This window comes from Balaenoptera borealis (genome assembly GCF_965194805.1).
Source record: "Balaenoptera borealis genome assembly, chromosome: 1".
Classification (NCBI taxonomy): Eukaryota; Metazoa; Chordata; class Mammalia; order Artiodactyla; family Balaenopteridae; genus Balaenoptera; species Balaenoptera borealis.
The window spans coordinates 156,087,627-156,103,555 of record NC_138860.1 but is presented as its reverse complement, the minus strand read 5'-3'; the positions used below and the strand labels follow the sequence as shown (position 1 = coordinate 156,103,555).

At 38.6% G+C, this 15,929-nt stretch overlaps 1 protein-coding gene across 1 annotated transcript in view; it reads right to left on the bottom strand.

Annotated features, from left to right (window-relative positions):
- Positions 1-15,555, bottom strand: part of LOC309615439 (phosphatidylinositol 3-kinase regulatory subunit gamma) — an 86,441-nt gene extending 70,886 nt beyond the window's left edge. Inside the window, exon 1 of the mRNA XM_082365071.1 lies at positions 14,522-15,555. Coding sequence (XP_082221197.1) covers positions 14,522-14,627 — 106 coding nt within the window. The 5' untranslated portion in view covers positions 14,628-15,555. The remainder of the gene's footprint in view (positions 1-14,521) is intronic.
- Between the last annotated feature and the right edge of the window lie 374 nt (positions 15,556-15,929).

Genomic DNA, 15,929 nt, shown 5'->3' with positions numbered 1-15,929 from the left:
AACTAATTATAACAGTGGTTAAGGATTATAAAGTGGGTAATACAGTATACAATGGAAATGTATGTTAGATGATAGACATGAGAAAGGGAGGAAGTTATAAAGAGAAGTACTACATGCATTTGTTTGCATGTGGGTACTCCTTAATTACAGTCTGAGCTCCTTAAGGACAGGGATTATGCCATCTTTATATCACTAGTCAGGACAGTAAATAGTAACATATAGTAATGTGCATTGACTATATTACAAAGATCACTGCCCTGTTAACTCCTAGGCTAATCCCCCTGGCCAGGCAAATGCAGTGATCTTATTGGCCAGGCCTGGGTCATGTGCCTACCCTTAAAGCCAATGGCTTAGATCAATTCTACCTAAGCCACACTGATTGCAAATAGGGGAGGAATGGTTCCAAGATAAAAATGAGGAAGCTGCTACCCAAATAAGAGGGAAGGAAAAACAAGAAAAAAAAAGAGGGAAGGGAAGCTGGACAGGCAAAAAACAGCAAGCAGTCCTCTCTTTAGTGGACACTGTAATTATCTCCTCAAAACCTATCTTGTTCCTTCTCCACACTGGTAAGGAGTTTATGTGGGACTGACCCCTTCCCCAGCTCCAGGAGTAGGCCCTGATTCCACACAGCAGTAGTTCTCAAAGTGTGGTTTGCAGACCAGCCAAATCAGTAACATCTGTTACAAATACAAATTTTTAGAACCCAAACCTACTGAATCAGAAACTCTGGGGGTAAGGCCTAGCAATCTGTGTTTTTACAAGTCCTCCAGGTGGTTCTGATGCACTCTCAAGTTTACCAGACAGAGAAAGCTACAATTAATAGTTCAAGGAATCCAGATTTTAAAACAGTGATCCTTTGAGACACAGGAATAGTCTAAGTAGTGACAAACTCAGGATTTCTGTGTTATATTTGTGGGAAGCATCCTTTTTTCCCACCCAGAATTGAGGAAACATGTAGTCCCAGGAGCCACAGGCAGTCATCTTATACTACCAGGGAAGCCAGCCTGAGAAAAAAGCTGATATAGGGGAGAGCCAAGAGAAATGCAGAAAAACAGGGCCAAAGCCTGACAGTCTTGATCAAACCCAGCCAGGGACCCCCATTCCCTTTTTTTTTTTTTTTAACTGAAGCATAGTTGATTTACAAAGTTGTGCTAATTTCTGCTGTACAGCAAAGTGACTCAGTTATACACATATATACATTCTTTTTTTATATTCTTTTCCATTATGGTTTATCCCAGGAGATTGGATATAGTTCCCTGTGCTATACAGTACAACCCTGTTTATTCCCTCATTCCCTTTCAACTTTTCAACTACACAAACCCATAAATTCTCTTCGCTTACACCAATTTGAGTTGGACTTCTTGCTACTGAAACTAAAAAATCCTGATATCCATTACAACAAGTTACATGTCTATCCCTACACATCTATCTCCATGGGGAGAATGTACTAGGAAATAGTGTCTATTCAACTGTCCAGCCTCTCTCTAAGTTAGGCTTGGCAAATTTAGCAAATAAAAATACAAGACACCCAGTTAAATTTGAATTTCAGATAAACAATGAATAACTTTCTAGTATAAATATGTCCCAAATTTTGCATGGGACATACTGAATGTATATTATCTGGCAACTCTACTCTAAATGCCCATTGTTGATCCCTAGGAATCAAAAGAGAGGCCCACGTCAATCTCAGTCAGACAAAAGTGATAACTTCTCTCACATAGTTCATGACTACTAGGAAAAAGACTAAACTCCCAAGTCCTGAGCTAACATCCTACAACAGGTCTGAACTACCTGATTGTCTTAAGCAAACTTCTTTCTAAAAGTCAAACATGTTCTATGGCAGAGAAGTGTGACAAAATGAAATATGTTGCTATATGAGTATTCATAGCTTCTTTTCTTTACTCCCTTGGTTCCTGGCCCTTATTATACAGATCAGAGTAATGAAATAGGCAAAGGAGAGAGCTGAAAGGGAAACAGGTACTCCTGGAAGAGAAACTAATAAGTTTGAGAAAGGGAGGAAAGAAACAAAAACAATGAGACTGTTCAAGTCGCCATAGAGAGTCTGGCAAGTTTTAAAGGAGAGAAAGAAGTTTGGGATTAACCGTGCAAAGATACTGATCAAAAATGGAGAAATCAGGGACTTCCCTGGTGGTCCAGTGGTTGAGACTCCGAGCTCCCAATGCAGGGGGCCTGGGTTCCATCCCTGGTCGGGGAACTAGGATCCCACATACCACAACTAAGCCTATGTGCCACAACTACTGAGCCCATGCACCACAACCAGAGAGCCCGCATGCCACAACTACTGGGCCCACGCACTCTAGAGCCCACATGCTGCAACTAGCAAAGCCCACATGCTGCAACTAGAGAGCCCGTGCACTGCACCTAGAGAAGCCTGCGCACTGCAACTAGAGAAGCCCATGCGCTGCAACTACTGAGCCCGTAGGCTCTAGAGCCTGTGCACCACAACTAGAGAAGCCCATGTGCCACAACCAGAGAAGCCCATGTGCCACAATGAAGACCCAGTGCAGACATAATTAATTAATTAATTAATTATTTTTAAAAAGATACTCTTAAAAAAAAAAAGGAGAAATCAGATTTTAAGTAGTAATGCAATATGGTATGAATGTAATCCCCTTTGGCATTTTTGAGAAGCTGGAATAAAGGTTTAAATTACTTTTCAATTCAATTTAAATGTTAGGCTGGTGCTTCCTCTGAATGGAAGAGAGGAGATATGTCACAAAGCATCCCAGCTTAATAATAAAAATAATAACAACAACAGATACTGCTCTAAGTGTCTAACATGTACTAATTCATCTAATTGTCACAACAACCCTACAATGGGGTTAATATTCTTCTCCCTGCTATACAGATTAGGAAACTGTCCAGGGTCACAAACCAGAAGTAGACAGGGCTAGAACCGGAAATCCAAGCAGCCCGAGTTCAGAGCTCCTAAACATTGAGCAACACTTCCCTATTTCAAAACAATGTCTATACTCAAGCACTTAAGCATTCCACTAATAAGCAAAAACACATAAATATAGTTTAATTATTCTAAAACACTAACAACTTTAGCACATAAAGTAAAATGACACATATATGGCATGGCTTCCTTCTCTTTAATTTCTTCTCCCCTTCAAAGCCCACCATAGAAACTTAGAACTTTAAGATAATTTTCTTTTCAAAGTTACTTTTGAAAGTAAATTATAGTACAGTCTAGATTTATACAGTAATGTTTATCAAAGCAACTTATGAGTAAGCCTTCATCAAATAACTAAGGCCACATATTATGCTGCTTTGCACTCAGATGGCAGAGATTAGAAATCATAACACTTCAAAAAAGAGAAAAATCCATCCAAAATATATAGTTTTGACATAATTTTAAAAGCTAAATCTTTTAATTACTAAAGCATACTTAAAGCTAAGAAATTAGAAAATAAAGTAATTAAGTCAGTTTAGAAATGACAAGCTACATAACTGGTCATAATATTCAGAATCCAACTACTTTCACCACCTCCTCAGCGTCCACCCTTGCCCAAGCCACCACCATCCCTCAGCTTGTTTATTGCAGTAGCTTCCTAACCAGTTTCTCCACTTCCACCAGCAGCCAGAATCATCCTTTTAAGCCAGGAATCATAATACATCACTGTTCAGTACCCTTGGATGGCTTCTCATCACGGTCAAGTTTTTTTTTTTTTAATTGAAGTATAAGTTGATGTACAAGTTACAGGTGTACAGAATAGTGATTCACAATTTTTAAAGGTTATATTCCATTTATAGTTATAAAATATTGGTTATATTCCTCAGTCAAGTTTTAAAAGCCAAAGTTCTTACAATCAATGGTCTTCCCCACCATCCACACCATTACTTGTCTTTAAATCTTACTACTTTCCCCTCATTCCACTCCAACCACACTAGCCTCGTAGATGATCCCTGAATACATGACACACACGCTCCTGCCGCAGAGTAAGTCATATGGTATCCCCTCTACCAGGCACACTCCCCCGCCCTCTCAGCTCCCATATATCTACCTGGCTAGCCCCCTCAATTCCTTTAGGTCAGGCCCTCCCTGTCCTATTATTTAAAATAGCAGGTCCCCCACCCAGCACTCTATTTTTGTTCTCTGCTTTTTCTCCATATCATTTATCACCATCACTATATATTTCACTTATGAATTTGTTTATTCTTTGCTCTCTCCCTTCCCTTAAAAATGTATACTCCATGAATACAGGGAGCTTTGCTGTTCTGTTCACTGCTATACCTAGAACACTATCTGGCAATCAAATATTTGTTGAAAAACATGAATTAATCAATACACATGAACAAAAACATTTTTGGATGCTTAATATGGTCTGGGCGTGTTAGTTGCTTTACAGTTGTTAATTCACTAAATTCTCACAACAATCCTACTGAAGTAGGGACCATCATCATCCCCATTTTTTAGGTGAGGAAACCAAAACACAGAAAACATAAGTAAATTGCTCAATGACATATGCTAGGAAGTGGCAGAGGCACAATCTGAACTCAGGCAATCTGATTCCAGAACCCTCTCTCTTAATAGCCCCACTACATTGCCTCTAAATTTCTAATTAATACATTTTAATTGAAAGATATGATCTATGGGTTATTTTAAGTGTCCTAATTTTTAACACCAGTCATTCAAATCATAAATCATTCTACAAGTCCAAGGCTTCATATACCAAACTTACTTAATTTATTAAACTTTGAAATTTGGAGTTTACAGTTTTACAAAATTCTCTCTTCACAGTCATTTACTTGATATACTAATATACTCTATTCCAACACCTACATGACTCAAATAAGGAAACTATCAACCAGAGAAGTTAGCTTCCTCATCTTCTAGAAAGCAATTGGTAAGATAGGAAAAGGCCTGTCTTATATTTAACTCTCAATACTATGTGACCCTGTGAATTCCAATTTGTAAAATGAAAATGGGTTTCATAATACATCACTATACTAATTAGATTTTAGTTTTGAAAAAGAAAAAAAAATTAACTCGTTAATTCTTTTCATTTCCAAACACAGAGATGAGAACTTTGAAAGAGCTATGGTTCTCCAAATTACTTTCCAGATTGGCTACTGTTGTTTGCCTACCTAGAATTCATCCCCTCCTTCTTCCTTCCTAATAGAATCCTTCCCCAGTATAATGCCTCAGGGGAAGTCAACACCACTCCAGATTCAGGCACGAACTCGGTTAGTTTGATAGTAATCACTATTGAACCATTCCTGATGGGTTCAGAAATGGACATACTACCCAATTCTGGCCAAAAAGGTCTGAAAGAAGCCTGCTAGAGGCTTTTGGAGAAAGTTTCCTCTCTCTGTAAACAGAGGCACAGGAAGAGACATCTTCCTTCTTTTAGAAGTTGTGCGTATGGATGTGATGCCTGTAAGCCTATCCCATGGAGAGCAGCAGAATTGAGCAATGGAAAGAATATGGGTTTTTACTGAATTGTTGAATTTCTGTAATCAACCAATGCTGAAGCCTATTATATGAGAAGATAAAATTTCTTATTTCTTAAGCCATGTTGAATTAGGTTCTGCTGCTTACAGCTGAAAACATACTAACTACATACTTTTTTATGAAACATATCCCAGGACTAACCTCAGAAAAAAAAGTTTGTGGTTAAATAGAATTAGTTCAATAAATATGCTATATCCATACAATTGAGTACAATCCTATTATTTAAAATGATGTTAACATGAATAGTTATTGTCATGGGAAAGTGTTCATGACAAATTAAGTGAAAAAACAGCAGGTGTTGGGCTTCCCTGGTGTCCCAGTGGTTAAGCACCCACCTGCCAATGCAGGGGACACGGGTTCAATCCCTGGTCCGGGAAGATCCCACATGCCACAGAGCAACTAGGCCCGTGCGCCACACTACTGAGCCTGCGCTCTAGAGTCCATGAGCCACAACTACTGAGCCCATGCACCACAGCTACTGAAGCCCACGCGCCTAGAGCCCATGCTCTGCAACAGGAGAGGTCACCACAATGAGAAGCCCTTGTACCGCAACGAAGAGAAGTCCCGGCTTGCCCCAACTAGAGAAAGCCCGTGCGCCGCAACTAGAGAAAGCCCGCGCGCAGCAATGAAGACCCAACACAGTCAAAAATAAAAATAAATTAAATGAATTTTTTAAAAAAAAGGTGTTTAACTGGGTGAAAGGTATATGGGAATTCTCTGTACTACTTTGCAACTTTTCTGTAAATCTAAAACTATTCTCAAATGTGAAAGTTTGTATAAATACCTTAAAAAGCAGATATTTACAGTACTGTCTCATTTGAATTTGAAATGAGAAATACACACGTGAAAGAATATATCTGAAGGTGGTCACAGTGGTTATTCTGTGTGGTAGGATCGGGAGCTCTTACTTTCTTCTTTTTACTTATCTGTATTTTCTATCTTTTCTACAATGACTATGTAGTACTTTTGTAGTGCTTTTAATAAGAAAAATAAATAAAATTTATCTTAAATTATCTTTAAAAAAAGGTTTGTGGCTAATTCTACAAATGCATATTAGAAGTTCAACATGAATTATACCACACTGAGTGACTCAGCTGCGGAGTTAGAAAGTTAAAAAGGATACATGTGAAAGAACGAACTCTAAAGCAGTATTCTTCTAGCACAATCATTTCAATAAGGCCTTCTCCAAAACAATTTATACACAAATTATAAATTTTGACTCATGATTGAATTTATTTTTTCTTAAGTTTAAAAAAAAAAAACTAGGGAATTCCCTGGCGGTCCAGTGATTAGTACTCGGCGCTTTCACTGCCATGGCCCGGGTTCAATCCCCGGTTGGGGAACTAAGATCCTGCAAGCCACGTGGCACAGCCAAAAAAAAAAAGAAAGAAACTGTAACAATACGTATTTAAGATTACATAGCTGCATGCTCTGGATTTGTTGCCCTATACCCTTACACACGGGTAGACAACTGATCTGGTCCACAAACAGAACATCAGACAGGAAATCCAAGGCTGGATAATGGCGGATGGTATGACATCATGGTATTGACTTTGGCTTTGTGTTGGCTCATATTCACAGGGCACAGGGCAGTTTTTATATTGACATGGGACATGCAAAATGGTATGATCTGGCAGGCTGGACCTAGCCTACTGCCTCTTTTATTAAAAAAATTAGATAACCCTCTTACTTTATATGAACTTACAAATAATATACAAGGAACAAAACATATACCATATATGGGCAAACAATTTGGAAACTGATCTTATAAGGCTCTATGTTTGACCTTACCTTGTTATCCCAAGTCAAGTCCTACACAATCTAAATTTAATTGGTATAGTAACACATTAAGTAAATTAAATCTACATTTAACCCAATACTGTGTTAAAACTAGCCTAACAAACTTTCAAAAACTTACTACTCACTTTAATTCTTCCAAATTTCAAATGTGACTTTTACGCGAAACCATAAAATTTTGCTGATAACATTAAGTATTGTATTTTTTCATTATTTCTTTCGTTAGAATAAATTATCTTTATAAGTTTAAAGGTCACATGTTGATAATAAATAATATCAACATTTTGAAACAAGTCATAAATGAAGCTGGCTGAGTCCACAGGTCTAAGATTTAACAAAATATTTGGACACTGGGTATTTAGAGAAAAAAATAGATACAAAAGAAATATGACAGCTTGACCTCAAGAAGCGTACCTTGTTGGGGAGATAAGTTATATTCACAAAATAATTAATGCCATAATGTAACATGATTTTGTGTCAAAATAACAGACCTTAGCCCTAGATAATTAAGGGGTTCAGTGCTAGAATTTTCAGAGGAAGAAAAAAAGGAAGAAGGACTTGCAAAGGATCCTGATTTGAAGATGGGGTGGGATGGGCATAATCTAACACAAGAAGTGGCATAACCAAAAGGCTGGAGATGGAAATAAGCAAGGTATATTGAGGGGATAAGCAAGGAATTGGGCAAGATGAGAAATGAGAATAGAGGATTAGTAATTAAGTTGGAAATGTAAATTGGTACCATATTACTAAAGACTATGTAAGCCAAGTTTAAGAATACAGCCTCTGCTTAAAAGAAATGGAGAGCTGCTGATTATTTATAAATAGAGCAGTAAGACAATGAAAATAACATTTCAGTAGGATTAACCTGGCTGAAGAATTCAGGATGAATTTATGGGGGAGGGGAAAAAAATTAGAAACAAAGCAATCACTTAGGAGGCACTGATTAAGAACTTGGGCATTAGAGTCAGGCAGACATACCTGCTCTGCTACTTGCTGGCTGTGAGGCACTGAATAATTTACTAAACACATTTATGCCTCAGTTTCCTGTCTGTAAAGTGGGATACTAGTAGTGCTTATTTTATAAGGTTGTTGTATGGCTAAAAGAAATACTACATATGAAAGCATTTAACATAGTGCTTGTTCTGTAATAACTACTCAACAAATGTTGGCAACAATTACCGTATTACAAACCATTTCAAATGCGAGGTGATGAGGAACAAGGGCAATAGAAACTAAAAAGAAAGGATGACTTGAGTCGTATTTCCATAGACTCATGAGATGTTATAACTAGAAAAGACCCTAGAGAATTCTTCCAAAACCAAAACGGCCCCAGTTTAAATGTCAAGGATGAGACAAGAATGGAGCAAGAAAGCTCAAAAGGTTTTGACTGCAAGAGTGTCCAAAGCAGTAGAGTTAAGATAATTAAATATTATCAATATGCTTTAAGAGGGACTTTCCTGGCGGTCCAGTGGTTGAGACTTCGCCTTCTGGTGCAGGGGGTGAGGGAGCTAGGATCCCATGCCTCACAGCCAGAAAACCAAAACATAAAAACATTGTAACAAATTCAATAGAGACTTTGAAGGTGGTCCACATCAAAAAAAAGAAAAAGAAAAATCTTTAAACAAAAATATGCTTTAAAATATAAGCTACAATGAACTGAGTATATACCATGTGCCAAACACTGTGCTAGATTATGATATAGTACTTCTAATTCCCAGAACAACTGTGAAAGGTACATATTAGTTCAATTTTACAAAAGAGAAAATGATGCTCACAGAGGTTAAGCACTAGCCACGTAACCTTGGGCAGAATAAGAAGCAAAGCTAGGTTTGGGACCCATACCATCTGTTTCCAAAGCCTGTGTTCTTTCTACTACATTCAGGCTGCATCCCCCTTTAATATCAATAAAAATTATATCATATCACACAGACATATTTGTAATTATTTTTCTATCTACTTTGTTAAATATGGTGACCATAAACATGTCCAATCTTTTCTACATTCTAAGATAAATATAAAAAATGAGAATAAATTTTAAAAGCATTATAAAATGAAGACTTACCATATTTCTAATGAAACATAGTTGGAATACTATAAACTATAATATATTAAATGAAAGCAGTGACTAATCTTTTTCAATAAGAACATACAGAAAAAGTTGGCATGGCTTTTTACATCATTTGATGATATTAACATTTGTCCCATACTACAGCATCATTAAAAAGCGACACCTAGCTCATAAAAGAAATACCTTACTACACATAGGAGAAGCATTTTACATAAGATGAATCCATCAAATGTTCAGAGTTATAAAGAAAAATTACACCACAGAAGCAGAATGCCCAATCTGCTAATAGTAAGGACCACATGGTGGCAGGTGACCTATTTCTTCAGTGTTGTTTCTCAGCAGATATTTCCTTCAACCACAGGGCCAGTATGCTAGTTCTCCACCAGAATGTTACTTAATCTAAATTTTACCAGGATGAAAATACCAAGTATGCCAAAGCAAGAAAGTTTCCTGAAACAACCTTTTCATTTGGCTTCAAAAAAGTCAGAAGAGACTGAGTGAACTGATGAGGATGAGTATAATTTTTGTGACTTTCTGTCTGAATTAAAAAAAAAAAAAATCCCACAAGGACTCAGAGGCAAAGAATATACAAATCAATTTTCACTGCAAAGTAAAGGAGCTGTTACAGTGGAGGATTACTGGACTGAATGTCAATATTATGACATAGTATGAGTGTGTTTCATGTTTGGTAATTGCAATCATTGTTGCTTTTGTTGTGGTCATCCATGTACAATGCTTGGTGTCAGTCTATTTATCTCTTATAAAAATAAAATACAGTGTGTGTGTGTGAAAAAAAAAAAAAAAAAGTCAGAAGATACTTTACTGGGTTGGCCATCAAATTATGTAGTCAAGTAACTACTAAACCAGTACTTCTCAAAGTGTAGTCCAGAGACCAATGAGTCCCCAAGACCTTTTCAGAGGGTCCAACAGGTCAAAAATATTTTCAGAATATCACTAAGACATTACTTGCCTTCTGTACTCTCATTCTTTCACAACTGTGTAGTGGAGTTTTCCAGAGGCTATGACCTGTGGTATCTCAACAGACTGAATAGAGGAGCAGACTTAGGAATTTACATGTCTTCCATTTAAGCCAGACATTAAAGATTAAAAAGCCAGACATTAAAGTTATTTGCAAAAACATAAAATGATGCCACTCTTCCCACTTTTTTTGTTTGTTTTTTGGGAAATATAGCTATTTTCTCATTTTAAAGTTATGTTAACATGTAATGCTTTATTTCTAAATGAATTAAATAAATATTTTTTGACTTCTCAGTTTTATTCTAATATGGTAAATTTCAATAGATATAACCCACTTAAACAGAAACTCTTTGGGATCCTCAATAATTTTTAAGAGTATAAAAGGGGTACTGAGATTAAAAAAAAAAATGAGAACCACTTTTCTAGACCTTCCTGTATTTATGTTTTGCCAAACAATTAAATTTTTAATTTCCTAGTGACCACTGAGGAGATGTTGCTGCCGTACAGATTATTTCAGAAATTTGTCTTGATAAGAACAAAAAAGTCTACAGACAATCTTAAAAAGAATTGTATCCATTAGTTTAAAAAATAAATCATTTATTACATCTCCTCAAAATAAATACAGTAACAATGTCAAAACTAAAGTGCAAGCTAATAGACCACTATCTATAAGCTCTGGGCATGAGTTTATGATCACTTATGTACTGGTAATCCTCCAATAGCTCCTATACCAAAAACAGGGCTCTTTGAGAGGTCTATCCAGCAACTGTTCTGTTATGGAATAATCCTGATTCCCAAATCACAACAGGACTAACTGAGATGCTTAAAAGCAATTCTCTGTACCATAATCTTAACATCTCCAAAATAAAAAGTTTTGTTTCATCTAAACAGTTCAATATTTCCCAGTATTTCTGGGAAATACATAAACATTAAGACATCAAAGTCCCATCTGGATCCAATCCTTATGTTGTCAATAAATTGTAATAGATGTAGCAATCCGTGCAGTTATTAGATACCTTCAGGATGCATGGTAATGGTAGTTTTTGAAAATACAGGCTGGAGGGAAACACCTTTCAATACTAGTTTTTGAGGCTGCTGGAAGCAATAACAGATAAAAACTTCACATTTATGCTTCAGTCTAAAATTAAAATGAAAGCCATATTTTGAAAACTGTAATATGAATATTATAGTTAAGGAACCTAAGTCAACAACTGTCTAATTTGGAAGTTACTTAACCCTAGGCTATTGCAATAGCCAAGAAATGAGGTGACCAAAGACCTTAAGTAGAAAAGCACTTAAAGGCTAGAAAGAAATGATGCTCCTTAGGTATTCATTAATTCACATATTTATTAAATTGTCTACTACTTGCAAGACCTTGAGCAAGCTAAGAAGCTCATAAGCTGGTGGGAAGATAATTCTAAAGGGGGAAGTATACATAAATAAATGTGGAAGCTACTCTAGACAGAATGGAAGAAGTTCTATCTGAGAAGTGCTAGAAGAGGGAGGGAAGGATGTCTCCTAACAGAAGGGATCATGGAACATACATTCTGGCATAGAAGGCATCTCACCAGGGCCCTTAACATATATAAGGTTCCAACCCAAAGTGAAAGGCATCCCAGGAAGAGGAAAACACACACAGTAAGGAACAGCAAGTATAAAATAGCTTCCACAGAACTTGTGATGGACTCCAGGAGGGGAAAAGACTGGAATATTAGGCTGGAAGCAAAAATAAAGGGACTTACATGACAGGATAAGCAAGACAGGGCTTTTTTTCAGTAGGCAAAGGGAAGCCATTGGACGGTTTTTAAAGTCATCGGAAGATTTACCATTGGAAGGTAAATCATCAGATGATACTTTAATAATACTGTGGATTGGACAGAGTAGAAACGGAGAGAACAGTCAGTGCACTATCACACCAGTCCAGGCAGGAAATAATAAGAGCTTGATCTGGGACAGGAACTAGGAAAAAGGCAGATACAAGACATGCTGCAACCTCTTCACTAAAAATTAACTTAGTTTTAAATGTTTCGAAACTTAATTTACCACACAAAACAAGGTTGTTCACATTATTTACATTAAAAACCATTCACTTCATAGGCAATACTTCAGCATACTCAAGTGTGCTTCCTTTTAAAAAAGCTGTTAGGAATAACTAACTGTATTCTACATTAAGACTATAAAGTGGGCAATAAAGAGCAGCATAACCATATTTTCAATATTCTGACTAGAATCACAGTATGCAAAATTTCTTTTAAAGATGAACATTTTAAACTCAAAAGTTTATTTCCATGGAATACACAAAGTTTGGATCAGAATTTTCTATACAATCTTGTAAGACCCACATTACTACATAATTATAATAGTTCACTTTTCTTAAAATCATTTCTGGACAACTCAACTCAACTTGGTCTACACTTCTACCAGGCCCATATTTTTCAAATATTAGTGCCTTCTTCATTTTCTCCCCTCCTCCCCACTCACCTCTCCGCCCAACAAATTCCCTTTGTATGTCTGCAAGGCAAGATACTATATGATACAGTATGATTCTAAGGCAGTTCGAATATATAATTCTTATAGTAACAGAAATCTAGAATTATTAACCTTACTTTTCACAGGAGAGGAACCAGTGATGTACTAAATTTCCATTTATGTGAATGATAAATGCATCTAATAGAAATGATGCTTTACCATTAGGGGGAAACAAAGGGGGAAATACACACAATAGATGGGTGGCAAATCTCACAAACTTTGCAAAATACAAAAAAAGCTGCATCTGGATTGCAGTCACAATTATAAAAGCAAATAAAGAAGGCTCCAAAATGAAGGGAAAAGAAAAAATTCTAAGTGATCATTAAGAGTGAAAAAGGTTGATTCAATATTAGTACTAGTTTTTAATATAACATCATTTAACACTCTATCTCTCTATGACTAATTGAAAAAAAAACAAAGAGGATAATTCACTGTTCACAAGGACACAGGAAATAATTTCTACATACATGCTGTAAGACAGTTATACTTCATTACACTTTCATGGGCTCAAATCCTTTCAAAGGCTTCCAAAAACACATAGTCTTATGATAACTGAGATTCCCCAATGACACACAATTTTTTCTGTAGGCTTAGCTATAACACATTTTTTAAAGACATAACGAATTCATCCTTAACAAAAATAGTCACAAAGGCCCTCTACTTATTCAAAAATCATTACATAAAGCACTGTCTATAACTGCAAACAGGGCTTGAAAATCTGACAGCTAATAATCATAAAATGGGGTAGACTTTAAAGAAAAAAAATTACCCAACTTTTCCATTTTTCCTTCCTTTTCCTTTCCTACCAGATACACAAAATGTCTGTAAGGATCTCAGACAAAGCTCTAAAGTAAAAATACAGTGTATGTATACTTTACATTATGTATACTCAAACCTATCTCATATATGTACACATCACATATATTCACACAAAAAAGGTTTCTCCTTTTTTTACGCTAAGAATTGAAGTTACGTTAAATCCGATCCCATAAATGAAGTTAAATCACCATAAATTAAAGAGTAATAAAATAGGGCACGTAGATCTGAGTGACTATATTCTGAAAAGAAAAACCTCAGACTAAGGCCATGACTGAATAAAAACGCCCTATCCCTGAAAATCCCTAACCGGCATTCGGCTTCCGTGAGAGAAAAAGGGGGTCTTAAAACGAATCATCACATAGGTAACCCAGTTTCAGAAGTTAACGAACGTAAAACACAGCGAACCAAACAAGACAAACGTACGAAATGACAAGCTTTAAAGAATTTCCCCAAAGGGAAAGACGGACTTCAAGACTGGGATATAAAGCATCCTTTGCAGGTAGAAGAATCTTTAATTGAAAAAGAAAAAAAGAGGGGGGGGGGGGCGGTGGTGAAGGGTACGACAAAAAACCGAACGACAAGCAAAGGCAACGAAGTAAAAGAAACGGGTCTCTCCTCCCATCCCCCACCCCAGCCCCCACCCCCACTCTCACAGGACAATAGGATCGGGGTCCTAACTGCAAACTTTAAACGTGTAAACCAGAAGCAGTTTTACTGCAGCTCTAACTGCAAATCTGCCCCTCATCCCGAACCTAGTTCACCCAAGAATACTTCTGCCCTGAAAACATCACCAAGGTTTTGTTAAACACAAATCAGACCCATCACAAGATTCTTTTTTTTCTCCCAAGTACCTGGAGGATCCATTTCAATATAAAATATCAGTTCTGTCGAATAGGGCATCATCACCTCCCTCCAGTCTGCGTCATCGCGGTCCATACTCCACACCGTATTGTACATCGCGCTGTCAGGGGCAGGTCGTCAGGAAATATATAGAAAGCATATATATTTTTTATCTGCTATTTAAAAATCTAAAAATATATATCTGTAAAAGTCCCACTCGGAAATGTACTTCGGGGTTTCCAACGGCCGGTACAAGTCCAGCCAACTACCAGGACAAGGACGGGGTCCTCCTCCCCTCTCCTGCTCTGGCAGCCAGCAAAATGCCCCCCGAACGTTCAATCTACGGGCTTTTCTCCTCGAAGGGGTACAGAAAGGCTTGGGGGGCGGAGGGCAGAAGTGTTAAAAAGCGGCTTCCCCAAAAATCCCTCCTACACAGTCGTTCTCCAAAGAGAAAAGCTCCCACCGCCTTCAAATTTTTCCGCGGAAGCCACTTTTGTGTCCTTCAAGAGAGGGAGAATAGAGGGGGGGCGGGGGAAAGAACGCGCTGGGAGAAAGGTGGGTAAGTGACAAAGGAAGGCATAAAAAGGAGGTTGGGTATTGCGTTCAAGTTTCAGGGTCCCACTGGTCTGCGGGGAGAAATCCCCTCAGGGGCCAGGACTCGGGCTCCGTTCCGGTCGGGCTCGGAACCGAAGCTGCTGCAGCCTGGGGATGGGGGCCCGTCCGAGAGTCCAGTTAGCTCTGCTTGGCCGTGCGCTCCCGCCCGGCTGCAAGCAAGCTCGCTAGCGCCGGCTCCCCTCACGCTCTGCCCTGACTCAAGCCACTAGAGTTTCATTTTAACGGCGCGGAGGGGGGACACCCTCCCCGCCCCCAAGCTCTCCCGCTGAGGCGCCACCCAACCGCGCCGAGCAGGGGGGATGGCCAGCATCGCCACTGCCCCTTCCACTCTATTCCGCCTCGAAGTGTTGGGGCTTCTGTCAGGTGCCTGAGAGACTGTTCAGGAAGCTGTCGTCTGCCTCGGCTATCAACTCTCCCCACCGCTCCCTAGGCCTCGGCTCCTTAACCCTCCAACCTCTCTCCCCCCAGCCTCAATCAGAATGGTAGGGCCCGGGCGCTGGCCGCTCGCCAGGAGTCAGTGCCGGGAGCACGCCAGCCGCGCGGGGAGGGAGAGGCGAGAGGGGAGGTGGGGTGGGGGGGAAATGAGAGGATGAAGTCGCTGGTGATTGGCTGAGCCAGGTTGCCGGAGCCCGGAGCCTGCGTCTTTTGTCTGCCTTGCTCCAGCTGAGGACCGGGAGACGGCTGCGCGCCCCAAGCGAGCCAATCAGGAGCCAGCCGGCGCCGGCCGGTGAGGCGGCGATTGGTCGCAGCCCAGTTACTAAGCGGGACAAAGGCAGAAGGGGGAAAGAAAAGAGTGGAAAAAAA